This window comes from Astatotilapia calliptera, unplaced genomic scaffold (genome assembly GCF_900246225.1).
Source record: "Astatotilapia calliptera unplaced genomic scaffold, fAstCal1.2 U_scaffold_58, whole genome shotgun sequence".
Classification (NCBI taxonomy): Eukaryota; Metazoa; Chordata; class Actinopteri; order Cichliformes; family Cichlidae; genus Astatotilapia; species Astatotilapia calliptera.
In genome coordinates, this window is record NW_020535798.1 from 45,906 (window position 1) to 72,239 (window position 26,334).

The window sequence follows — 26,334 nt, forward strand, 5'->3', positions numbered from 1 at the left end:
AGACAGAGAGACAGAAACCACTCTCGTATGTGTAATAATCGAACTGAAACTATGGATATGACTTTTACTAAATAAATGTTTTAATCAAGAACCTCTACTAAACATAATAACTGTGTGCATAAGCATCTTAAGGCCTTCTTAAAGCTATCTGTTACATTGTTAAAGCAATGATCATACTGTTGCTTAAAATAACTTCCTGCTTGTGCAAACTCTCTGCAAGCCTGTTTCCTGTCAGCCTGTGACTTTTAGCCTTTCTGAAAGACACACTGTTCAACCCCTGAATGCAATATCCATGCTGCAAATTATATTATTAATGCAATGACAATTATTTACCAATAGCAGTAAAATAATTTCCCTCCTCGACAGTACGTAATTGGTACATTGTGATAAGGTGTTATCGTACATTCAAGGAATCTGAGGTTGAAATAACAAGAAGTTGCATAACTTCTTCTTTTGATAATCAGTTAAAATGGGACCCTTTCCTCAATAAGTTATATTAATTTATTTTTTCAAGCTAAAGTCATCAGGACACATTTGAATAATCAAGTTATAACAAATTTAAAAAATTAGTACATATGTTGTTTATACATATCAAAGAACCATTAATTTGAATTTGTAAAATGCTCACATACACAACAATAAGTAACCAATGTCACACTGATATGTACAATATAACCTTTATAAAAACAACATGGAAAAACCAAGAAAAAGCATTAAAAGACTTAAAGTCATCAACATGCAAACGATTTGTACACACATTCACAAAAACAATATTTTAACTGCCTTTTCATATTAGCATACCTTACAATTTAATTTATCCCACTTCTATCTATTCTTCTGTGTTAGTTGTAGAAAGAAGCTTTGTTTTTAAGTTCCAGTGCACAGATCACACTTCCATCACTGATTTACACCTTGGTTAATGTCATCCTGAGAGCTCACATGTTGGTTAGTGACTCTTAGGATGACGTCCAAGGTGACAGCTCCACAGAAAGTATCATTGACTTCATTTCAGTTAAACTTGAAAGATTTGAACTGAAGCCAACTGTTTTATAGTTGACTTCCGTTCTAAAAGGTGACTCCCCAACAACTTTTAGCTGTTGGGAAGTCAGATCTCAGATAAGAGGTGAAATGTTTTCATAAACCTAAAAAGAACTCCAGTTGACTTCAACCTAATGTTTAAGACTGCCACAATCTGGATGACCAAGAACATACCCTGATATCTCAAATTAACTCCTAACAGTAAGTAGATTATTTAAATAAATGAATACAACAAAACATTGCTCAGCACTTGTTTACTGACAGGACACAGCAGTACTTACTTACTTACTACTTACCACATCATCGTTTCTGTCAAATGCATAACGACTGGTTTAACTGATGTTAAAAATTGACTTTCACCACTTTTGGAATTAATCCCACTGATCAGTAATAATACTTACAAATACTCATATATTCATATCTCAGGACCTTAGCATCATAATTTAAATATTTAATTAAAATTAAGTTAAATTAAATGTTTGCTTTCAATAAATACAAACTGTATTTATGGAATCTGTCATATTCTAGATTGACTAAAATACCAAATTAAGATCCACTTTAATTTATTTAATGCTTGCATGCAATTTCTTCGGTTATCTATAAGAACATTTAAAATTATATGTCCCATCTCACTTTTAGGTCTGCTGATCAAGAGCAGTCATTTTTAGTTATTTCAAAATGCTAACTGGCTCTATTAGCCAACCAGGCTTTCTCAGATGAAGCTTCAAAAGCCTCTATTTCCACTAACAGTATTCAAATCCCAATTGAAAAAACATATATATTCTCACTGTGCTTTTAAATTTCTTGTTACTTTTAATTTTCAGTATCACTTACACTACTGTGTCATTTAAACAATTTTTTTTGCCCCGCCTAATAATTTTGAAATTTCTATTATTTTTTGGCAGATTCTCAAACTTCGATTGGATCTTATTTCTCTTACTCTCTATCTCCTCCATTTGTCTTTTCATTTGCACTAAGTGTTTCTCCAGTTCTTCTTTCTGTTGTGTCATTCTAGAAACCTCATCATTTATAGTCTTTATTAGCGTGTCTGTATTAAATCCAAACTGTTGATTATTTTGTTTTACCTTATCTATTTCCCCTTTGACATCGATCATGATTTCTTTTAGTTTGAAGTATCCCTTTGCTTTATCTCCCTTTAATGCAGAATCATTTTCAACTGATTTAATCTTCTCCTCATTCTCCGTAGCCAGTCTTTCTGCCTCCTTTGTTTGGCTGATAAATTGTTCTTTCTTCTTCTCTAATTGAGTCAAAATCTCCTTTAGAACATCAATCATCCTCTGTACTGCATTCTTTTGTTTTTCTTCACACACTTTTAACTCTTCATCAAGTTTTCCATTTATGTTGCCTAAATCTTCCAGGAAAGACTGACATTCTGTGGTAGGAGTATCTTGAATTTTCATCTCTGTGGGAAAACAAATAAAAATTAAACATATACACTTTTTTTTAACATGCATTTAGTTCAAAATAGCACAAATTTACAGACTTGACAGACATGAAATGAATGTATAAATAAACCAAATACATTATTAACTCACTGTTTTTCCACATAAAAATAGCGACTGCAAGAACAAATATGAGGCAGAAAATCACATTAAAGGTGACAGCAACAACACAACTTGCTGGAACCACGAAGAAATCATCTGAAATAATAAAAAAGTATATTTTAAAAGCACAACACTTTCATTTGCCTTAAAGGTATTTTATTTATTAAGTTAAATGTTTTTCTTCTACCTGGAACATATATGTGTGTTTCTCTGCTCTGGTTGGTGTTCCTCTGTTGGACTCTGCAGGTGAAGTTGTTGTTATGTCTCTTTTCTACAGTCACTCTGCTGCTGACAGTATAGAGGTCATCGGGACCTCTGAGGGTCTCTGTAGGCCCAGCAGAGAGGAGGTTTCCCTCACTGTCCATCCATATTACTTCAGGCTTTGGATACCATCCTGCAGACTTACAATCCAACATCACTCTGCTGCTCGCTTTATCGAGTCCTGCTAAGTTGACACCAGGTTGGGAGGAAGTACCTGATGATAAAAAGAAAAACGACATATTTCATCAATGACTGGTCCAATATTTAAACTAAATAAATGATCCTTTTTTTCATAAATGATTATTTACAGAAATAATCGTTCAAAAGTGGCATATGCTGGTAGCATTTAAAAGTACATATTTAAACCTTTGTGTAACTTTACCTCAAGACAATTACAGTTTTTCTCGATTGCTTAAATACTATAACCAATCTTTTGAACTAAAATTTCAAAACCATAATGCTATTTTTCAAAAAGCACACCCATTTCCCTGAACTTTAAACACTATCCCCCTGCTTTAACACATGAGTCAGATGTGGTGAACTGTTACTGCAAAACTACACACAAATCCCTAAATCTTTTAGTGCTTACACCATGTGGTCATTTAGAAAGCACTAGCATTCAATGATGTTAACTTAAGTCAGCACAGCTTGAGCTCAATTAGCACACAATTAACCAAGTGGAAACACTAGGAGTCAAAATGTATCACATGCCAATCAGAAACTTTAATGGATATATAAAAGGGCCAAAGTCAGCTCATTCAGGTTTTAAACAATGGATCCAAAGACATGCAAAGGAAGAGGTTGAGGAGGAGGAGGAACATAATTGGCCATTGGGATATTGTAAATCATCGGCGGGGGGGGGTTTGCATTTTTTCAGAAACCCGGGGTTTTTTGGAGTGTAATTTCTTTCATAGTTAGATGCCTGACTGACAACTGTATAAAACAAAAACTACACACAATATTCGAAGCACATAGCGCACAGTCGTAAATTCCCCCTAATTTTGGTATGATCCAAGCTCAGGCACTAGGCACAGCACTTACGCATGTGAGCGAGGGGGGGAGAAGCTGCTGCCTGTTTTTGCTGTAGAAGTGCAGCCAGGCAGACAGAGGAGAGCTTAAGTTTCACCAGGTACCAAAGAAAATCATTCGTACTGTACAAATAATGTAAATATGACGGTGTATCACAAATGATTGATATCAAACTGATCACGTGACCCATAGTAGTTACTTGCTCTTCGAGTGAATCAACAAAGGGCGAAATGAAAAGCCGAACAATAACAATGCTGTTTCTTTAGAGAGTCTTAGCTTACATGTGTTTATTTCATATTTTCAGTTGTTTCCCTCCACGGCTAAATAAACCGGTTTCAGTAATGTACTGATATACAAGAATAAGGGGCTTCTTTCAAAGAAAAAACTCTGGTAGTATTTTATATATTATGCTTTGTATGTTGTTCAGTATATTCCTATGCAAAACAAGAGGAACTTCAATACACAGCAGTATATTCACAGTTGAAACCAGATATTTACACACACTTTATGGAAAACACAAGAACATTTTTTTTTTACTGTACAACATCAATTTAGAGTAAACCTGTTTTGTTTTGGATAAATAAATATTGAAATATCTTTTGAATTAGTTAAATGTCAGAATAAAAAGAGGGAGCTGTCTATTTTTTTATCACTTTCATCAAATTTAGGAGTACATATACACTAAGTTTATTGTTAATTAATAAGAAAACTGCAGACGATTCCATTCTGAGCTGAAGAAGCTTCTGATAGGTTCGTAGAGTCCATGTGAGTAGACTGGTGGCACAGCTGTGGATGCATATAAGGCAAAACACAGAGCCTGTTTCTTTGACATGGGAAAATCAAGAGATATCAACCAAAACACCAGGAAAAGAATTGTGGAGCTCCATAAGTGTGGCTCAATTTTGAATACAATACAGTTTAAACTGTATATTTGATGATATTGGTGTTTGGCTTGATTGTCACACAAAGAGGAAGATGGAGAGGAGAATGAGGACAGAACAGAGATGGAACAAGAGCAGATGAGACAGACATTTTAGTCAAAAATGTTAGTCAAACTCATCAGAACATGTATCTCGTACCTAGTGCATCTTTTTCGATACCATTTGTTACTTTTCAAATTCTATATTTATTAAGTTATGCAGGCTTGTTTGCCCAACAAGGCTAAATATTTATATAAACTTTTCTGAATCTACATAGTGTACTTTGGTAGAATTAAAAAATAAGTGTAGTGCAGGTCTATGATGATTTTTAGTGCTACTATCATCTAGTTTTGATTCTGGTTCTGTAGTAAGTAGTCCTGCACAGTCAGAAATAGGGGTACGGAAGGGGTACATTACTGTGCCCCAAGGTACAAAAATGACATTAATACAGTCTAAGGACAAATATTGGACCTCGGGGGAACTATCTGTACCTTTTTAGCGTCTGAAAGGTACATACATGTTCCTTAATTGTGAAAAGTACTTATTTGTACCCATTCTTTCAAAAGATAAAGTACAGGTTGATTAAGCTCTTTTTGATTAGAGGTTTTTTTAAATTCTTTTTGACAGTAATTTATTTGCAACTGTATTGATTTAAGCATATATTTTAGTGTTTTTATTTTATTTTTTATTATTCATTGCTGTTGTTGTTTTTGTATTCCCTGAACCCCCCTTATTTTTAAGCTGCTTTAAGAACAATGAATTTATTTGAAAGAAAAAAAGTAAAAATGCATTTAAACATTTTTTTTAAGAGAATGTTTATTTTAAAGTATAACTATTTGGATCATCAAACAAAAAGTAGAAGAAGAAACTCAACGAATAGCTGGTGGATTCTAGAACTTTCTGTAAATGCAGCAGGTGCCATTTGGTTTTATCAACGGACGGAGATGGATTACGAACTTGCAAGTCCTGGTGTGCTCTGTTCACTTTCAACCGAGGAACTCTTAACAAAAATACAAGAGTGGGGCTTAGATGTCACCGAAGCTGAAGCTCAGCGCTTCAGAGGTAAGTTTTATTTAAAGAAAAATGTAGTGTAATTACTAATTATTGGTTTAGCCTAGCTTAACGTATATTAGCAATTTAGCTAGTTTCGGCACTCTCTTAGCTCAAATTATGTCTTTTTACAAACGTTTTTACAAACGTTTCATGTGTAAAGTTGAGGTCACAGTTCTGAAAAATGTGTACACATAGTATTTGTATAAATTTGAACTTATATATGTGGTTCGGCCACAGTCTATGGGTTCGGTAACCCCTGCGCAGCGGAACGGCGCGAAATTTGATTCCCTGGTAGCTGAATGCAGTTTACCGTTAGTGTATTACAGTTTTTCTCGATTGCTAAAACACATTTCTTGAAACTATGCCTCATATTCTCACAACAGTAAACACAAATCCATAACATCTCACTCAATTTCCCAAATATCCTATTTTCAGGTCAAAATGAAGCTCTACACTCAAAACTATTCACTCTTGCTGAAAAACCAAACTTTGCCCTCAGACATCAAACACAAGCCCTCAAAAACACACACACTACAACAGAGTTTTGCACACTGGTACAATTAATTCAAAACAATAGTTCCAAAACAATTAGGTTGCTTATGGTTCTCCCCTTCAAAAACCTTTTCACATGATAAACACAAAAGACGCAACCAATGTATGTACAGTGGCACATTTTTATTCATGTACTATACAGTACAACACACACCAGAAACATTATCCCACCTCAGCATCTTGTCTTTGGTCTGGGTCAGGCCAGAGAATCTCATCCACATCACAGGCTATATTGGCCCTAGCCAGGCAGCGGGGGTAAAATCCTCTTGCATGCCTGATCCACCCCTGGCATGCATCTACTGATATGTCTAGGCAGGCTTCTTCCATGGCCTGAAGGAGGTGAACACGGACATAAGGTTCTCGGTCATACACTTTCCACCGCCATGCCGAAAATAACTCCTCTATCGGGTTTAGAAAGGGAGAGTATGCAGGCAGAAAGATATTAGAAAACCTTGGGTTATTGGTAAACCAGTCACGAACCAGAGCAGCGCGATGGAAGCTGACGTTATCCCACACAACAACGTAGTGAGGCTGCTCTGGCTGTGCTGGTTCCCTGTAGTCCAGCTGGAACATATGTTGTCTTAAACCATCAAGAAAAGCAAGGAGAAGCATAGTGTTATAGGGTCCTAGTACGGCATGGCGGTGGAGTACCCCTCGTTGGCTGATGGCTGCGCACATAGTGACATTCCCTCCACGCTGACCAGGGACATTTACAATAGCCTGATGGCCAATTATGTTCCTCCCCCTTTTCCTTCTTTTGGTCTGGTTAAAACCTGCCTCATCCACAAAGATTATTTCATGGGGAACAGGCCGTCCTTCAATCTCAAAGATTCTCTGCAAAACACATAACACAGTAGAGTCAATCGGTACCCTGAACCACAGTTCAAGAGTGCTGAAATGGCAGCATAAACTGCCATGCTGTGATGGTACACAATACTTTATACAATATCCAAACTCATACCTGAACATATTCCACACGTTGGTTTTTCACTCTGTCAGAGTTTCGTTCGAAAGGGACTCGGTATGCCTGTTTCATCCGGAATTGATTCTTTCGGAGGATGCGGTCAATTGTGGAGAGGCTGATGGCATTTATGCCTCGAAAAAGATGATCATCCTCAATCACTCTCCTTTGAATCTCTTGCAGGCGGATTACATTATTTGCAATTACCATGTTTACAAGTTCCCTCTCTTGCCCCTCCGACAAAAGCCTTAACCTGCCTCCACCAGGTGGTCGTCTCTGTGTCCTACAAAAATAGAAGCACTCATTACTGTAACTGTCACACATTCTTTTTACAGGAAAATAATGGAAACATACTGAAACTCAAGAAACATAAGTTCAGTAACTTAAAAGTTACTGTACAAAGCAGTCTTACTGCAAGTACACCTACCTGTTTTCCTCCCTGAAGGTTCTGATGATGGAGACAACAGTGAAGCGACTCAAATTTGGTTGTACTCGTTGCCCAGCCTCCCTCATAGTCATCCCATGGACAAGGACATGGTCAACTAAAGTGGCTCGAATTTCATCCGAGACTGACTGTCTTCTTGCCCTTGCTCTTCCCCTTCCTTGTCGCCGTCGTTCTCCACCTCCACCTCCTTCACCACGTCCTCCTCCTCCTCCACCTCTCCCTCCTCCTCCACCACCTTCCTGTTGTCCTAGACCACCTCCTCCTCCTCCTCTTTCACCACGTCCTCTTCCTCCACCACGTCCTCCTCTTTCACCATGTCCTCCTCTTTCACCACGTCCTCCTCTTTCACCACGTCCTCCTCTTTCACCATGTCCTCTTCCTCCACCACGTCCTCCTCCTTCAACACGTCCTCTTTCTCCACCACGTCCTCTTCCTTTGCATCTCTTTGGATCCATTGTTTCAAACCTGAATGAGCTGACTTTGGCCCTTTTATCTATCCATCGAAGGTTCTGATTGGTGTGTGATAAATTTTGACTCCTAGTGTTTCCACCTGGTTAATTGTGTGCTAATTGAGCTCAAGCTATGCTGACTTAAGTTAACATTATTGAATGCTAGTGCTTTCTAAATGACTACATGGTGTAAGCACTGAAAAATGTAGGGATTTGTGTGTAGAGTTTTGCAGTAACAGTTCACCAAATTTGACTCATGTGTCAAAGCAGGGAATAGTGTTTATAGTTCAGGGAAATGGGTGAGCTTTTTGAAAAATAGCGTTACGGTTTTGAAATTTTAGTTTAAAAGCCTGGTTATAGTGTTTAAGCAATCGAGAAAAACTGTAATGGTTTAATAAAATCAAGTTTTTACATCCATTCCAAGGCCATCAACACACATGGGCGGCTGAATATAACGTTTAAAGAAAATATCTTGACGCCGCACTTGTTTAAAATATAACAAGGGTGTCGCAGCTGGGGTTTGATAGTCGTGTTTTAAGCAATGTGGGAACTTTTTCAGCATGTAATCTGAGCTTGTAATACGGTCCTGCGGGTGTTATCGCTTTAAGTAATCGGTCTGAAAGAACAGACGGCAGAAACTGTCGGAAATCTGGAGAAAGGAGTCACCTTAGTAGTGAATATTAACAAATTACAGCATTCTAGTCTTTTTTTTTCTTCCAAACTTGAAAGGGCACAAAAGCATGCTCCAGACTCTGCTCTCCTGTGTCCAGTAGTCCCAAACAAACATCTAAATTTAAAAATGAAAACTTTGCATATCGAGAGGATTCACTCTAAAAATTTGGTTTATTTTATTTAATTTACTGATTTTTTTAATGAATATTTCTTTGAACTGAAAGAAGTTGTACAAAAGGTTTTAATGTGTGTGATATACGGTTTTTACCCATGTAAAAATGTGGTGATAAATATCCTTACATGGAATTTAGAGTTTGTACTACCATTTATCTTGCAGACAATGAGGTTGATGGAGACACAGTTGACTGCGGTCTTACCGAGACTATGGTTGCATACCTTTTCCAAGGATCCTTCAAAAAGCAGGTTAAATTCAACCAATTTGTGTCAAGGATGAAGGAATCTTCAGTTACACTGACTCTACAGACTGTCTCTCCAGAAGACTGGCAACCATCTACTTCGTCAACTTCAATAAGGTATTTTCTTATTTATAATGAAGTTAGTATGTCTGAAGCATACATGTTGGCCGTTATGCACTTTTAGGATTTAGTTAATATGATCATTGTTTCTACCATATGTATTGTTACTGTAGTGTTTTATACTTGAATTCATGCAATAAAAACAAACACTTAACTGTTTTCACAGCAATGAAAATACTTTGAGACTGCCAGCCTCTTTTGAAATTCCAAGATTTCCCAAAAATCTGCAACTAAAACTGGACAACAAAGAACCGTGCCATAAAAATCCAAGGGACAGACACACAATAATCAGAGTTCTATATGAAGCTGTGGCACAGTATACTATGTAAGTTAATCAGGGTAATGTTAGCTTGTTGCTTTAGAAAAAGCTGAATCTGTCATATTGAAAATAAACTGACACTTGATAAAGTTTGTTTGTCAGCAGTTGCTCTAACACTTATGTTTCTTCTGATATTACAGGTATCCCACAAATTCTGAATATGTGCAAGCTGTGAAGACGCTGGTAATGAAGTATCCTTTCCTCAAGGATCGTGAGGGAAATGGTTATGTAAGTTAAATTTAAAATTTGCATAAGGTTCCTTCAAGATTACAAAGTAAAAGTGAAGCTTTTTTCGATCTTCTTTTGTTAGTAAGACAATCTGTAGCCTCTCAGTAGGTTTGTATGAAGTATGTTTACTGATTCTTTGTTGGGTGTATTTTGTGTAGATTGTTTTTACAGTAACTTATGTTTCTGTTCAACAAGCACACATGGCATATGTCTTTGAGACGTAAATTAAAATCGGAGCGGGCACCACTAGTCGACAGTGAGGCAGTGAGGCGTTGTAAGGAGAAGTTTGGTTCTACGAGGAGAGGGCAGCCTAATAAATGTCAACGAACAAGTCAGAGAAATGTTTGTCAGGTTGGTGTGAGGGACATCTTGAGCTATAAAATGTTCTTGCCTCTGTTATTACATCTAAAACTAAGGATTAGGGATGCAACTGTACCCCTTTTTTCAAACCGGAACAATAACAATACTTGGATTAGAGCACTTGCTAATACAAAGTACCAGTGCTAATATTTCTACCTCACAAAAAATTATTAATTGGAAGGCGCTAAAAGAGGGTGAACTAGATTTTTTTTAAAAAAAACAACGTTTTAAATATGTCTCCAAAACTAAAATTTCAAGTTAACAATTAAGATTTTATGTGAAATTATTTCAGAGTTTCCATATTTTAAATATTGGTTCATGGTATCGGTTAACTTTAACTGATACGAGTTCTTTGTGATGCACAGATCGTGTCAGCTCTAATTGTATATTTAGTCTTATATTGGGTTTCTAATCTGTTTTGACTTTCTCTTCTCACTCTTGCTTTCTTTCAAGGGACCATGCGTCCAAGGAGAGGATTTATTATCCATAGACGCCCACTTAAAGGTCTTACAGTGCCAATATCAGAAGATGCAACCAGATACCATGGTGGTTCATAACCGTATGCAGCAAACGTTTGCTTGGCGGCAAAAAGAAATTGCAGATGGTATGCCTGTGGAGGATGTGTTGAAGAAGTACCCCTTCTTAGGGATGCCTACTGGTGTAAGTCAGAAAGCTGAATTGAACTTGGAAATAGCTGTCACATTTAACATGTTTATAGTAGTAAATTTTATTTGCCCTTGACCTTGCTTTCTTCATCTGTCCCTCTTTCCTTTTTTTTGTATGTTCATGTAACTTCTTACAGTATTGTTGTTAAATTCTATAAAAAAAATAATTATGCAGCACCATACATAATTAATATCAACTTTAGATTATTTCATTTTCATACACTGTTATTTTTTACTGAAAATGAATTTTTTACCTGTAGCTGTGCAACGAACTCGGATGGATCCAACCAACAACGGGTAATGTAAGCCAGCGATTTCGTGAAGGGCTCTCATGTGTTGCAACAAAGGTGATTGACCTTACACGAGGGAAAACCCCACTCTACCAGCTCTACCTTGATGCAAGAGAGGAGGCTCTCACTGATGACCTACCAGGTATTTGCTTTTTTTTTTTTTTAACTTCAAGGCTTCCATTTTATATAATTTTTATAGGTAACTGGAAATGCCAGATAAAATGCATAGGTGATCTTGTGTTTTGTTTTTTGTGTTTTTGGCAGATCTTGACACAAGGGCTGCACTTTTATTCCTGCCATACGTCTTCAAGGAGAAACTGGATCTCTTTGTCATACTTGGAGAGGTGTGTGTATTAAAATATTTAGTCTATATAAAAGGAAAACAAATGTATCTTTTGTTAAGAGACTAAGATATTGCTTTCCTCTACCTTCTCTTTTGACTTCAAAGGTTCATCCTAAAACCCCCTATCCAACTGTTCAGCTACTTCATGAAGACTGGAAACCAGTGTTCTCCAGAAGCGCTCCAAACATTGTGAAGCTGGATGGCAGTGAAGTGTGCAGAAGCTCATGTATTTTTGAAGGAATCATCTCTTCTTTCTGCTCGTATTTTGTCTTCAACCTTGCTTATCCAAAACATCTGAAGAACACCCTGATTTTTCTCCAAAAGTACATTGTGAAAATAGATGAGTGTGAGGACCGGCCTCTGCCAATCACAGTCACCAGACAAATAAATCTTCTGTATTGACCACCATGCCTCAGCCATATCAGTGCTCCAAATGTGGCAGAAGAACCTTTAGTTTGACAAAGCTTATTCAGCACATAGGACTTATTCATTCCCATGATGCCAATTTTGCCCTGACTTTGTTCTGCCTTTCTGCTTAATTAAAAAACTAGTTTAAGGTGTCCTGCACATGTGATATATATTTTTTTCCTATATGAAGTCATTCTTTTTTGAACAAACTCAAAACACAGCCTAATAAATTTTTCAGTTTACTGTTTTGAGAATACGAGGCATAGTTTCAAGTGTGTTTAAGCAATTGAGAAAAACTGTAAGATCCTCACCATTTATTGTCAAAGGTTTTGTCTGTTTAAAGTCTTTCTCGTGATTATTTTCATGTTGGCTTGAAATAAAATATCTCCATCTGCCGTTACTCTAGCTTATTGCAGCTTCTGCATAAGTATGCATTTCAAACTTTGGAGAGGCAAAGCGTGGAATGGACCTGGTGGATTTGCATGTCTATTGCACGCTATTTTCAATAATGCAAAAGAACATCATGCATATAACTGAGACAGCAGTAATTTGACAAAGCAGCAGTATTTGAAACCTGCTCATAGCTCATTAAGAAGATATAGTTTATTAATATTTATTATATTATATTTATTATAGAGTTTATTTACTTACCAACTAGAAGCTCAACAAAATATTCTTTACTCTGTTGTGGAATGTAGCATCTGTATCTTCCACTATCAGAGACTTTCACTTTGGACAGCTTCAGTGAAACATCTCCGTGCTTTAGCTTATCGATGGACAGTGACACTCTTCCCTTGTAGGCTGTGTTTTGATCAGTCTGAAGCTCCTGTCCATTATGCCGCACAAACACAAATCTGGGGTTCAAATCAGGTTTTCCCCACTCAATTGTCATCTGAACAGCATCCACGGGAGGTTCCAGCTGGCATGGCAAAACAATGTCGTCACCAGCCACTGCTATCAATGGCGGAGATGGACCGATCTTCTGTGAATTCCCTAGGAAAAAGTAAGTCTATTTTAAATTCAAATTCAATTATCATTGTCATGTTTGCTTTGCCCTGTTCAAATAAGTTACTTTGTTAATGAAAAAAATAGTAAAGGAGGAAAAAAAAGATTACTTTGAGAACCGATTACATGGGTGGAGTCACCAATTGTTCAGTGGCAGTTTTCTCTCTTTCTGTTTCCAAGAATCAAACAATAGTTAAACTGGACATTTGTATATACTTATTTAACAGTTACCTTTGCAAACTAGTGTCAGTAGAAGTACGACCACAATGTGCTGGAAAACCAAAGCAGTGACTCTTCTGAGCAGAGGCTTAAGAAAAATTCCATCCATGAAGAGCAATACTGGAGTGCTAAAAGTCAAATGTTAGCAAATATGTTTTTATTGTTGTTATTCATAAAAGAAGACAACACTGTTTTGACAATAAAAAAAAAAGTTTGATTGGGATGAGATTGGTTATTTTAAAAAAAAAAATTGGTATCTTCGCAAATATAATTGCAGTACCAAGGATAAGAGTTGTCGTCTTCCTGACCTCCTAAAGATTTTTTCCTTTGTTATTAGTGGTTTGTAAAAAGTCTTGAAATATAATCAAATATAGCACCAACAATTTAACATCTTCAATAAAAACAACACAAAAAACCTAAAAAACTAAAACTTAAATACCTGTACACTCGTCAAAACAACCCTTCTCCCCTCCTTAAGCTGTGTTCAAAAACCTCAGACTGGTTTGTACTTTGATCAGGACAACATAAAAAAAGGTGGTGGTGTGTGTGGATGAAAACGAGGTTGAGTTTAAGATATGCAATTCAGCATGGCTGCGTGGATACTAAAGACACATGATCTCTAATTCATTTTTACAAGTTGCTAAAGAAAGAAAGCTTTAGACAATTATATACATTCAAAAAGATCATGTGGTGTGTTATAAGTTTTACCGACTTCTTATTTATTTATTGTTTTATTGTTTCAGCAAAAAACAGACTGGCTAATATTTAATCCAAGATACTGTTAGATAGGTAATATAAACAGATTTGTACTTTGAACACTTTGTTATTTTTGGCACACAATGTACATAAAGGCTTGTATATGGTGTGTATTGAGGCCTTTCTTGTTTAACTGTGTAGTGGAGGTGTGGTCCCTGGCTCAGTTGCCGGGGAGGGGTGGTGGAGTGAGCTCAAAAGTGGCCGTGCCAGTGAGGTTAGAGGGACAGGTGATGCTGATTATCTTAAAGAGCTTTCCCTTTTTATAGTGAAACTGGAGAGGGAGGAGTGTGTCCGTGCAGCCAGCTGGAAAGTTGATGGACGGGGTGCCGAACCATGAAAACTACTGTGTGCAGCATCAATAAACACTTCCAAAATTATACACAAGAACAGTGTGTCTGGTCCCAGTCTTTACAAACTGCAATTACAATCTTGTAAGTTTTAATTGATTTTAATGATAAACAGACTTCAGCTCTGTTGACCACTCAACAGACACATTTTTTATTTTTTATGTTTTTATTATTATCATTCAATGGAACACTTTTATTCAAAAATAAGTATCTGGACCAGAATCCTGTAGATAATTAATGTCTTTTTGAATATGGGAAAAACATACCTGGATTTACAGACACCTTGTTAGCCTTATGTTAAAATTACTACCACTCATATATTTAAACCTGCTATGTTTTCAGCATGTGTTCATTTAGCTGGTTAAAGAGCAAAATTTAGTGAACAGCATTTAAATAGTGATGTGTTGTTCAAAGGATTACTCATTGAGCAATATTTTTTTTTATTTAATTATACATTAAATAACTAATCTCTGTTGTCCTGTCACATTAAATGTAGATCCCCAGCGTACTGCTGTGTGGTAATTGGGAACTTGAACTTGAGTTTTTTTCCCTTTTTCTTTCTTTTTATTCCAGCCACTTGATACCCTGCTGTGACTGTTTATGAAATTACCTCTAACTAAACACTGAACCAGCTGCTCAGAGGCAGACAATGTGAAAAGCCCTAAAAAAGCTATTATTGCTGTATAAGTAGAGATAGTGTCTGTCTCCCGAATCCAAACTGGAAGCTGGTTCCTCTGAAGAGGGGGCTGAAAACCAAAGACTCTCAATTCAATTCAATTTTATTTATATAGCGCCAAATCACAACAACAGTCGCCTCAAGGTGCTTCATATTGTACAGTAGACCGTGTGGGCGACCGTGGCTCAGGGGGTTGGGAAGCGCATCTGTAACCGGAAGGTCGCCGGTTCGATCCCTGGGCTCTCTGTCCTGGTCGTTGTGTCCTTGGGCAAGACACTTTACCCTACCGCCTACTGGTGTTGGCCAGAGGGGCCGATGGTGCGATATGGCAGCCTCGCTTCTGTCAGTCTGCCCCAGGGCAGCTGTGGCTACAACTGTAGCTTGCCTCCACCAGTGTGTGAATGTGAGAGTGAATGAATAGTGATATTGTAAAGCGCTTTGGGTGCCTTGAAAAGTGCTATATAAATCCAATCCATTATTATTATTATAGAACCTACAATAATAGATACAGAGAAAAACCCAACAATCATATGATTCCCTATGAGCAAGCACTTTGGTGACAGTGGGAAGGAAAAACTCCCTTTTAACAGGAATAAACCTCCGGCGACCGGTAGGGGTATTCTACTTTTAAATACTCTAGGAAAAACAAGTAAGCCTGCAGGCTGAGGGCGACGTGCTCTAATGGGGTGATATGGTTCTATAAACAACAACAAATGAGAACCAGTAGCAGAATAAGCTATTTGGTATTGGCGGAGAAGATTTTGCAAGTATGTTGTCAACACAGTCCACATACTCAACTCTTCTGCTCAACCCACAAATGCATTTTCCTTACAAATGTGGCACAATAACGTGGCACAAAAATGCAAGAAATAAACTGGCCTACACAGCATAAAACCCCCAGATTGTGGAATTCACTCCCTCCATCTCTACGTTGCCTGGATTGTATTTATTCTTTTAAACATCATCTTAAGACTCATTTATTTAGACTAGCTTTTAATTAGATTGGTGCTGTTTGATTATGCTGTTTTATGTTTATCTATTTTATATTATTGTGAAGCAATATAAATCAATATATAAATCAATAAAGTAAAGTAATTTATTACCAAGGATAATTGTAAAAACAAAAGAAATGTATTTAATTTTTATGATAAGTTTACATTTGCATGAATGTGCACTCAATCAGATTTAAGGTTTATCGCACTGCAGATTTTTTTCTCGTTTTATTAAGCTGCTTCTAGTTCAAATCAATTGTGTTTTGACACTGCTTTATTTGCAGTTTGGTAGCTGTTAAAGATTTCTTTTATTTCTCTCTTTTTTCTCCATTTTTAATTTATGCAATTTTTGCATAAATGGAAAAGGACACACATGGAGAAGGATATGAACTATGTGGACTTAACCCAAAATATTTAACCCAAAATATTCAAACATGATTAGGATCATTTGTGGTTTGCTTTATTTTCTTAAAAAAATATTTGAAGTCTTGAAGATTTACATACACATTAAACAGTACTCATCAAGTTTTCCATTATGTCCTTGTCTTTCTATATTTTACTCTTTTAACCTCAAGTTGGGTTATATACTGACAACTGAACTTTGGTTGTTGGGTATAGTTAACCCTTTAAGACCTACCATAGAACCAAGTCTGCCAGAACTTATATTATATTTTTACATGGTGTGGTGCCATTTTTGGGAGCATTTCAAGTAGCTATTGTCGAGGAGGGAAATTATTTTACTGCTATTGTTAAATAATTGTCATTGCATTAATAATATAATCTGCAGCATGGATATTGCATTCCAAGGTTTAAACAGTGTCTCTTTCAGAAAGACTGAGTTGCAGGCTGACAGGAAGTTGTATGTAGAAAGAAGCAGGAAGTTATTTTGAGCCGCAGGCTAAGACGAGGCTTTAACAATGTAACAGATAGCTTTAAGAAGGCCTTAAGCAGTTATGACTATTTTATACACAATGCATATCTGTGCTTATTAAAGAGTTGGAGCTCGGTCAATTAATTGGGGGTCGGAAGCTTTGTTCGGCGCGATGTTCGGACAATCTATTGTGCAAGTGACTTGGAGCCATAGAAGGAATCGCAATACATGCTTACAAAACACTTATATATCAGATCATTTTATATTAAGGTTTTAGTAGAGGTTCTTGATTAAAACATTTATTTAGTAGAAGACATACACATAGTCTCAGTGAGCTTCTGGTCTGGTAAAAGGTCAGAAGTGCAACAGGTGAATTGAGAAAGAGCATTTGAGGACGAGACACAGACAGTAGGTGAAGAGGTGACACAAAGAGCATGTGAGGTCAACACACACACACACACACACACTTTAAATTAGATTTATTTAGAGGAGAGGTTAGTTATGTTTGGCTGTAACTGCAAAATTGTCTTGGTAAAAGAGGAACCGTTTCTTGGTGTCTCGGCAAGAAAGAGGAACAAGACAAGAACTGAAAGGTAGACAGGAAGGGCTAGTCATGAAAATAGAAGATGATTTTCTAGGTGAAAAGTCATGATGATGTTGATCTGATCTATGTATAAAATGTATCTGTGACGCATGAAGGGGCGTCAGTAAACAAACCCTGATGCTATAAAATATCTGTTCATGCTTTGATTAAGTCGAAGACTACTTCCTGTCTGCGTACAGAGTTGTCTTCCCACGCGTGTATTCATTAAAATCATCGTTTGACTTCACCCGGCCGGATCGGTGTGGTTATTCTTCGATCACCTCTTGTACCCTTCCTCAATATTGAATCTTAACATTTGGGGGCTTCGTCCGGTTATTGAGGAGGGAGAGTTGGAGGTTTGGACGGAGAAATCCGGGGTCTTGGGTGGTCTGACGGGCAGACATGAATTCCAGTGGTCTAAGTGAGTGGGCATAAGCCGGCTTATCCAAAAGGTAAGGCACTACCTGTTGAATTATTTCCAAAGTGTGCCAAATTGGATATGATAAAATTTAAGTCTACTCACTGAAGTTACTGGTGGATGTCTGTTTTGATTTTGATGAAAATCTCATGAGTTGAAGCAGTTAGAGTTCTGCTAAGAAGAAATGAAAGTAGTTAAGAGTCTGATAAGAAAAGTTTAAATACTGGGTTGAAGTCCCAAAGAAATTGAGTTAGAGTCTCAAGTAGTTTGGTAGGGAATTGGTTATTGTGTTGGTTAGAGTCCAAATTTGGTCATAAGAGTGGACCTGAGCGGTCATTTTGTGAGTTGGAGTCTCCATTTGACCACTAGGTTGCACCTACTTCAGTTATACACTTGTTTCGGGTGTTGATTGTTGTTTCAAAGTATTATAAATTATTCTAGAACGGCAGTTCGAGTCTGCTAGGAAGCGCAGTGCTCAGAGGTAACGCTTGCCAATGCAAAGGACGCTTATGCATTGTCCTCGAAGAGGGATAGTCAGTTGGTCACTGTGGAGCTTGGGGCACTCCAGAATAACTAGGAGTTAGAGTCTCCTTACCGTTTGCAACGGTATCTGCGCTTTTTTGGCCAGCAGAAGTGGACTTCGGGCGTGTAACTTTAACCTAAAACTTCAAAAAAGTTTGGGTTGGTTGACGCTTTTAAATTGAGTTAGGGATTTTAGAAATGAGGCCAGAAACAGTTAAAGTCTTGATACTGGTTAATTGATCGCAAAAACGGTTATGTTAAATTTGTCGAAATTCGATAGGTGTTAAAAGGTTTAAAATCTGTGCAGTTGTAAATATAAGACGTCTCTGTAATAAAAAAGATCTCTGTGGGTCGAGTCAGCAATGCACTGACTGCCTGCTGCTATTCTTAGATGAAGAGTGTGTGTGCATGCAAATGAGGCAGCTGATGCAGAGCGCATGAGAGGACTATGCTTTCGGTTTTGTGTGTCATTCAGCTCTATAACTATTGTTTGCAAATGTGGATAAATGTCTGCAATTAAAATGCTGGCTTAGTAAATAATAACATTGTAAATATATGAATGGTGACAGCGTTTCAAAATAGAATATAAGAATTGTTTGTGTTTAAAACCAACGTTTAGGTAAAGAAGATTTAAGGTGGATTTGAAGGCATAAACAAAAAATAAAAGGGTTACAGTCTGCAAGGGTTGTTAATACATGAGCTGACTGGATGCAGAGTAAGTGGAGTGGTCATCCTGAGAGGATTGAATGATGCTCTAACTCTGTGGTCAAGTCAGACATAGGCTTTAAGCAACCATGAGCCACTAGTAAGCGTGACAGATTAATGAGTATGTGTAAATTGAACTTGTTAAATAGCTTTGATAGGAGTAACTCAATGAGCACGCAATAAAGTGGACCTGTTAGAACCTGTTTGACATTTGTCGCTTTAACAGTAAATGATTGTGTTGTGTCCCATGCACTAAACAGTCCCATTTAATACTGTAAAATCGTTGTTTAAATAGAATAAGCAAACATGCCTGTGATTTATTTTGCAACCTGTAACATACAAATTGCAGAGGAAGAGGGTCGACTAGAGGTGACCTGTAAATGTCACATAGTGACTGAGGAAGGTGTTTCACCTTATGAGATGACAGTGTGGTCCGAGATTGAGCTGCATGAGCTAAATGCCTATATACAACGTTGTCTATTTCTATTTCAAGGCTTAAAGGAGATGACTGAGCATGAAAATGATCCAAATTGGGAGCCCACAGAGGCCGCCCACTTTGCTCAGGTTATGGTAGAGTCGGTACTAGACGGTTTTGATTCTGATATGCTTGCTTGGGAAATAATGTAATTATCTGTGGAGATGTCTCCAAGCGATTAGTAGATTTAAAGGAGACAAATGTGCTTGAGAGTGCGTGGTTGAAATTGTATGTGTGCGTGTGCGTTTGATATGTGGGAGCCTTCTCGGGCAGCGATTTTTTTGTTAAACCTGTGGCAGGCTGTGCAACATGGAGAAAGCTTTGACATAATGTCATAAAGGTGATTTCTTGGTTTTAGACTTATTAGTACGGGACAAGTTGAGGGACCCTTGAGGGTGTGTTGCTGTAAAGTATATAAGGGACGCGCAGCGCCGTTAATGGGTTTAAAATAAATGAAAAAACACTAATCCGAGGAACTATTGGAGAGGTAAGTATACGGAGGTGAGCGCGTTGCGCATAAGGGTTGCTGGTGTCATATATTAACACTTTGAGGGCGAATAATTTTGATTGAGTGTCAACGCTTGAGAACGCGAGGACAGCGTCTAAAGTGCTGGGTTAAACTTTGTGTATCACCGAGCAGGGGAAGAGGAGCCAGTGGTTGCGAGAACAGCGAGACGAAGATTGAAACCGAAAGTTAAGCGTGTCTGGGTGACCTAGACCAAGAAGGTGGAGTCGACCAACGCCATTGGAAGAGGTAAGTCTGTGTTTCAGAGAATGGCTGACAGCTCGGGTGCAACACCTAGTGGGAAAAGGGGATGCAAACCTCTGAAGGATCAGCTTGAACAGCTTAAGAAAGCTATTCGTTTGGCTTCACCTGGAGCACTAAAATCAGCAGAGAAAGAGTGCCAAGCGATGGAGGTTGAGGTAAGCAAACTTATTACATCCCAACAGAAAGGGCTGGGTGATAAAATACCTCTGAGCTTGGTGTTAAAAACTGAAGGAGAAGTGTATGGACAAATGCATGAGGCCCTACGTGCGTCCATAGAGGCATTAACGGCATTGGAGGTTATAAAACAGAGAGTAATGCAGGGAGGGCCAGAAGAGGAGAATGAAGACCGTGCGACGTCATCAGAAGAAGAAGACGATGAGGAGGACGAAGATGGAGGACCTGAGCCCCAACCAAGTACAAGCCTAATTTTGAGGAAAAGAAGTGTGAAGAGAGACCAAGCACAGAGACAGCCCATATTTAAGAGCTCAAAGGGGAAAGGAAAGTTGAGGAAGAGTAGAAGAGTGAGTTTTGAACAAGGAGCTCCTGACCCTGGTTTAAGTCTGCCTCTGATAGCAGGTCCAAAGAACGAACCAGTTTATCGCGCCTATAAGGTGAGAGATTTGGAAGCATTGGTTAAACAACTTCCACCAATAACCAAGGGAGAACATTGGGAAGGAGAAGAATTAGCGCTGGGCGACTTTCGCACTTTGGCCGGACGTTGTATGCTGGGTGGTGGGTTAGCAGATGTAGAGCAGATAGCTCAAACAACCAGATATGCAAATGACCTGAAATATCATGAGGTGCAGAGTGACTTAGCAGATGCAGTTCGGGAGAAGGACCCAACTCCTAACTTTGGAGCCATTCCAAAAATTATTTGGGATCCTAAAAACACACCCAGAGAGTGTTTAGCTAAAGCAAAGGAACAATGGTTGTTAGGAACAGGAATACATCCGGGGAAGGAGGGTGAAAGTAGAGCGTGGTTTCGTTCGGCAGTGCTGGCAGGGCTGCCCAACCAGGTTGCAGTTGACTTGGAAAAGAACCCAGATTTTGCCGTTGCAGACTCGGTGCAGTGGGAGAGACATGTGACCCACAGACTTCAGCAGGAACAGGATTTGGCAAACAAACAAAAGAAAGAGTTGGAGGAGGCACAGGCGCAGCTGGTAAAGATACAGCTGACGGAGGCGAGAAACAAGGCAGGTGATAGAAAGAAAGAGGATAAAGAGAGCGCAAGGAAAATAATGGTGGTAAGGTCTCAGCCCGATCCTGTGCCTGACTGGTCAGATCAGGATCCGGGTCTCTACCCTGATGATCGTTGGCCCGCCAATGCACCAAGGCAGCGTCAACCCGTAGGGAATTGGGGGACCGGTGGACCGCAGAGAGGGCGTGGTGGATCCGTGAGGGGAGGACAAAGGGCTCGGAATCCGGGGAATCCTGGCAGTGTGTCTTGGACTGGCTGTTACAGCTGTGGAGCAGAAGGACACTGGTCCCGAGAATGCCCTGAATCGCAGCGAAATTATCAGAGGCGAGGCTATCAACCCCAGGCACGAGGAGGCCCAAGACAAAGAGTTGCTTACAGGGGAGCACATCAAGCTCCAAACCCGAATGCAGCACCAGCCCCCCAGTACCCAGTAGCCGACTGGGGCTGGGAGGGGGAGCAATACTGATGGAGCCCGGAGAAACTGAACAGCGTGGGGACGGCAGAACCTATGCTGTCAATGATGATGATCCAGCATTGACAAAGCTGGGAAAACAGACTTTGAAGCACCAATATGTGGTGTCCTGACAGGTGCCTGGAAAATCTCATGGGCAGGGACCTGCTTGTGAAACTGGGATCACCTTCAAAGACTCAATATCTAGTCCAGAACTCTGAACAACCCACTGTCGAAATCTACTGGGGGAGGCTAGTGGAAGAAGGCATTTTGAGACATTATCAGCTATGGAAACCCTGGATAATGAGCCTGGCCGTCTATTCCCCCCCGCGAGATCCTTTCCACGTTACACTCTTTTATGATAGGGAAGATAATGATATCTATCGGGAACAGTTCCAGTCTGATCTTGAGGGACAGACGTGGAATGTGCAAACACATAACATTTATGTTGGACCAGAAGGTGTGGCCGCGGCTGTGAAATTTACTAATGAACAACTGCCTTGGTACAATGTGGGAGAGGATTCAGCCCCTCACATTACATTGGCGGTCCACGAGGGTCATGGGCCAAGAGATCTGGGACCAATGGTCAAGCGGGCGCTGGACAACGCATGCTGGCAAGGCACCCAAATTCCAAACGTCTGGTATGCACCAAAATGTAAAATATATCGCATAACTTGTTTGTCCAACGATGCAGTGATCTTAGAACATAAAGAAATCTCCAGAATACATGGCAGGGAAAGAATGGATCATCCTGATGCAGTAGCTGAGCTCTCAAAATTGCCTGGTACTTTGTGGTCCGCAGGGCCCACAGATGTAGGTCTAGCTAACTGTTCGCCTGTCCTGTTCCGGCTGAAGTCTGACATACCATTTAACAGACCATAATAGAAGCACAAAACTAAAGACCAAAAGTGGTTCACATGTATTGACCTAGCGAATGCATTCTTTTGTCTCCCACTGCACGAGTCACTCAGAGACATTTTCTCATTCACATACAGAGGCCGCAAATTTAGGTACACACGCCTACCACAAGGCTTTGCACTCTCACCAGGAATTTTTAATCAGGTGTTGAAAGAGACATTGTCCCCATGTCAACTGCCAGGGGGCTGTACATTAATAGAGTATGTTGATGATCTTCTTATTGCAGCCCCGTCAGCAGCGGCCTGTACGGCAGCATCGCTCGTGGTGTTGAACAGATTGGCGGAGTGTGGCTTCAAAGTGAGCAAAGAAAAACTGCAGTTGGTCCGGCCAGAGGTAACATTCCTGGGCCGGGTGATCGCACACAGATCAGTGGGGTTAATGAACACACACAGAGACCAAATTCTGACACATCCAAAACCAAGAACTGTGAAGGAGTTGCTTTCCTTTCTTGGCTTGACAGGTTACAGCAGGCAGTTCATTCCGAACTATGCGGGTAAAACGGCCCCTTTAAGGGACCTGATCAAGAAAGTTGGTGTTCGAAATCTGAAGGCTGAATTGCCTTGGACGCCGGACACAGAGACAGCGTTCATTTCACTAAAACAGGATTTGTCAAGAGCCACAGATCTGGCCACACCTAACTATGATGAGGCATTTTATCTTGATGTTTCAGAAACAAAGGGAGTTGTGAATGGTGTGTTGTTTCAGAAAAAAGGGGGAGGTAGGGATGTACTTATGTATGTCAGCATAAGATTAAATTCAACAGAAGCAAGGCATCCCACATGCACACAACACGCAGCAGGAGTAGCAAAGATAATTCAGAAAACAGCACATATAGTGAGGGAACACCCACTGAAAGTGCTTACTACACACAGTGTAGTGGCCTATGTGAACTCACAGGCATTCACAATGACTCCACTGACGCAACAAAGGTTCAGCAAAATTTTAGAGGCGCCAAATCTGATATTCACACATGAAGGAATAAATATGGCAGACCTAATGGGGTCAGGAGAACCACATGACTGTATTAAGAAAGCCCAGGTTGAAGGAAAAATCGAGGGACAACAGTCGGCCCAGAGAGCTGAAGTGATAGCCCTAACTCGAGCCCTGAGGTTGGCTAAAAACATGAGAGTGAACATCTACACTGACTCAGCATATGCGTTTGGAGCAGCTCATGTGGAACTGGCTCAGTGGAAGGGAGCCGGGTTCAGAACGGCCACTAATGCACCCATCTGTCACAAAAAGGCCCTGGAGGACCCAGACGAGGTAAGTATTATAAAATGCAAAGGCCACTCACAAGCAGACAGTATGGTGGCAAGAGGAAATCAGAAAGCTGACGAAGCCGCAAAGGAAGCAGCGGGCTACAAAGGACAGAGACAACTGGTGCAGGTAACCCCAGAAGAGGAGGTTAGCACTAACAGCATGGAAGAAGTTAGACAGGCTCAGGAGGAGACATCCCCAGAGGAAAAGGGGGTGTGGGAAAACAAAGGAGCCTGGCAAGATGGCGGTTTGTGGAGGGGGCCAGATGGGCGTCCCGCTTTAACGGCCAAAATGGCGGAACAAAAGGTGAATGAGGCTCACGGGCTTGGTCACGTGGGAGTGAAACAGATGGAGAGAAATTTGTGCCGATGGTGGCATCCTGATTTGAGAAGGATGATACTGGAAAAGGCCAGAACGTGCCTAATTTGTGGGGCACACAACCCAAAGCCAGCAGTAAAACCTGAAGCTGGTAAGTTTCTCATGCCAGAAAGGCCAGGAGAAGAGGTCGTGATTGATTATACCGACATGATTGATACAGGCCCAGGTGGGGTGAGGTATTTGTTGGTGTGTGTGGATGTTCTGACTGGATGGCCCGAAGCATGGGCGACCAAATGTGAAGACGCGAAAAGCGTGATTAAGTGCTTAATCAATCATTACATTCCAAGGCATGGGTTTCCCAAGAGAATTAGATCAGACAATGGTACTCACTTCAAGAATAAAGATTTGCAAGAGGTAGAGAGGATGTTGGGAGTGCAACATAAGTTCGGGACGGTCTTTCATCCTCAATCTCAAGGAAAGGTAGAGAGGATGAACCTAAATTTGAAAAACAAGTTGGCTAAAATTTGTGCGCAGACAGGGCTAAATTGGGTCGCAGCCCTGCCCATTGCTTTGATGACCATAAGATGTTTATGATGATGTTAACTTTGTATTTCAGGTGCAGTTATAACTATTTTATACATATTGCATTTTGTGCTTTTAAAGGAGTTGTGGCTCAAATTTGTCTCTGGAGGGTCACGAGCCTTTGGCTAGCGCTATGATTAGCCAATCTACTGTGAGGATAATATGAGTTCATGAAGGATTGCGCACGCTTACAGACACAGAGTTAAGAAACACACATGACAGTATTGATTCCAGGCAAAAGGCCCTAAATTCATTTAGCTTTTAACTGAACTTAAAGAAGGACCAAAGAGGAAGGAAAGCATATATTTTGGTTAAGTCTGATACATTAGAATTAGAAGGTATTGTTACATTAAGGGAGCAAAATGAAATAAAAAGGTTATACCAAAACAGGTGATAACATAGGAAATGTGAGGTTTTAAAATGAAGTTAGTGTTAACACATAGGAGTTGTTTCAAGGCAGCATTTAGCTATGATGAAATGTATACAGGAGTAATTGCTTATATGCTTAAACTTAATTGATTAAAGTGGTTGTTTTCTTTTGGAGTAGATTAACTTGCAGCAGCGACAACTTGTGCACAGGATGTTGATGATCAGATAAGGGAAAGTAGAGCGAGCAACTGGACGTGAAACCAGCGCTTAAAAGAATTTTAAAGTGATGAGTAACGTTGAAGAGTATACATAAATACAAGTCAATAAGTTAAGAAGATAATTAGGATCAGGCTTTTGATTAAAGAGTCCCAGATAGGATAAGTTAGGGAGATGCAGGAAAGGTGTTTTGTTTCCTTTGCAGAAGATCGATCTCGGCGACCACAGGAGGGGCGAGGATCCTGGAGATCTCGAGGTTCGAGACCACCAGAGAAGGGTCTGCGTGAGGACACAATGTATTGTGACCTCTGGTGTTCCAGAGGTCAAAAGGGGGAGTGTCGAGGAGGGAAATTATTTTACTGCTATTGTTAAATAATTGTCATTGCATTAATAATATAATCTGCAGCATGGATATTGCATTCCAAGGTTTAAACAGTGTCTCTTTCAGAAAGACTGAGTTGCAGGCTGACAGGAAGTTGTATGTAGAAAGAAGCAGGAAGTTATTTTGAGCCGCAGGCTAAGACGAGGCTTTAACAATGTAACAGATAGCTTTAAGAAGGCCTTAAGCAGTTATGACTATTTTATACACAATG

At 39.4% G+C, this 26,334-nt stretch overlaps 2 protein-coding genes and 1 pseudogene across 3 annotated transcripts; 2 read left to right on the forward strand and 1 right to left on the reverse strand.

Annotated features, from left to right (window-relative positions):
• Positions 1 to 1,868: 1,868 nt before the first annotated feature.
• Positions 1,869 to 13,427, reverse strand: LOC113018306 (butyrophilin subfamily 1 member A1-like). The gene is made up of 5 exons (XM_026161362.1): positions 13,331 to 13,427; positions 12,746 to 13,087; positions 2,791 to 3,078; positions 2,595 to 2,699; positions 1,869 to 2,461 (listed from the first exon to the last, which is right to left on the reverse strand). Exons 1-5 carry the CDS (start codon positions 13,425 to 13,427, stop codon positions 1,869 to 1,871), a joined length of 1,425 nt encoding a protein of 474 aa, XP_026017147.1.
• On the forward strand, positions 5,720 to 12,187 carry LOC113018308 (sterile alpha motif domain-containing protein 3-like; annotated as a pseudogene).
• A 9,560-nt stretch (positions 13,428 to 22,987) lies between the features above and the next one.
• On the forward strand, positions 22,988 to 25,204 carry LOC113018307 (uncharacterized). Of its 2 annotated transcripts, none has more exons than XM_026161365.1 (2): positions 22,988 to 24,996; positions 25,063 to 25,204. In XM_026161365.1, exons 1-2 carry the CDS (start codon positions 23,378 to 23,380, stop codon positions 25,166 to 25,168), a joined length of 1,725 nt encoding a protein of 574 aa, XP_026017150.1. In that variant the 5' UTR covers positions 22,988 to 23,377; the 3' UTR covers positions 25,169 to 25,204. The 2 variants fall into 2 exon arrangements, with proteins under 2 accessions (XP_026017150.1, XP_026017148.1); XM_026161363.1 differs by having other exon boundaries at positions 22,988 to 24,988; positions 25,055 to 25,204.
• Positions 25,205 to 26,334: the final 1,130 nt, after the last annotated feature.

Bases quoted from the DNA above. Each gene is read 5' to 3' on its own strand.
- LOC113018307 (XM_026161365.1), top strand. From the start codon at position 23,378: ATGAACACACACAGAGACCAAATTCTGACACATCCAAAACCAAGAACT. The intron at 24,997-25,062 runs GATGTTGGGAGT...AAAGGTAGAGAG, and splicing joins GATTTGCAAGAGGTAGAGAG to GATGAACCTAAATTTGAAAA.
- LOC113018306 (XM_026161362.1), bottom strand. From the start codon at position 13,427: ATGGATGGAATTTTTCTTAAGCCTCTGCTCAGAAGAGTCACTGCTTTG. The intron at 13,088-13,330 runs GTAACTGTTAAA...ACTTTTTCCTAG, and splicing joins ACTGACACTAGTTTGCAAAG to GGAATTCACAGAAGATCGGT. The intron at 2,700-2,790 runs GTAGAAGAAAAA...TTATTATTTCAG, and splicing joins AACACACATATATGTTCCAG to ATGATTTCTTCGTGGTTCCA.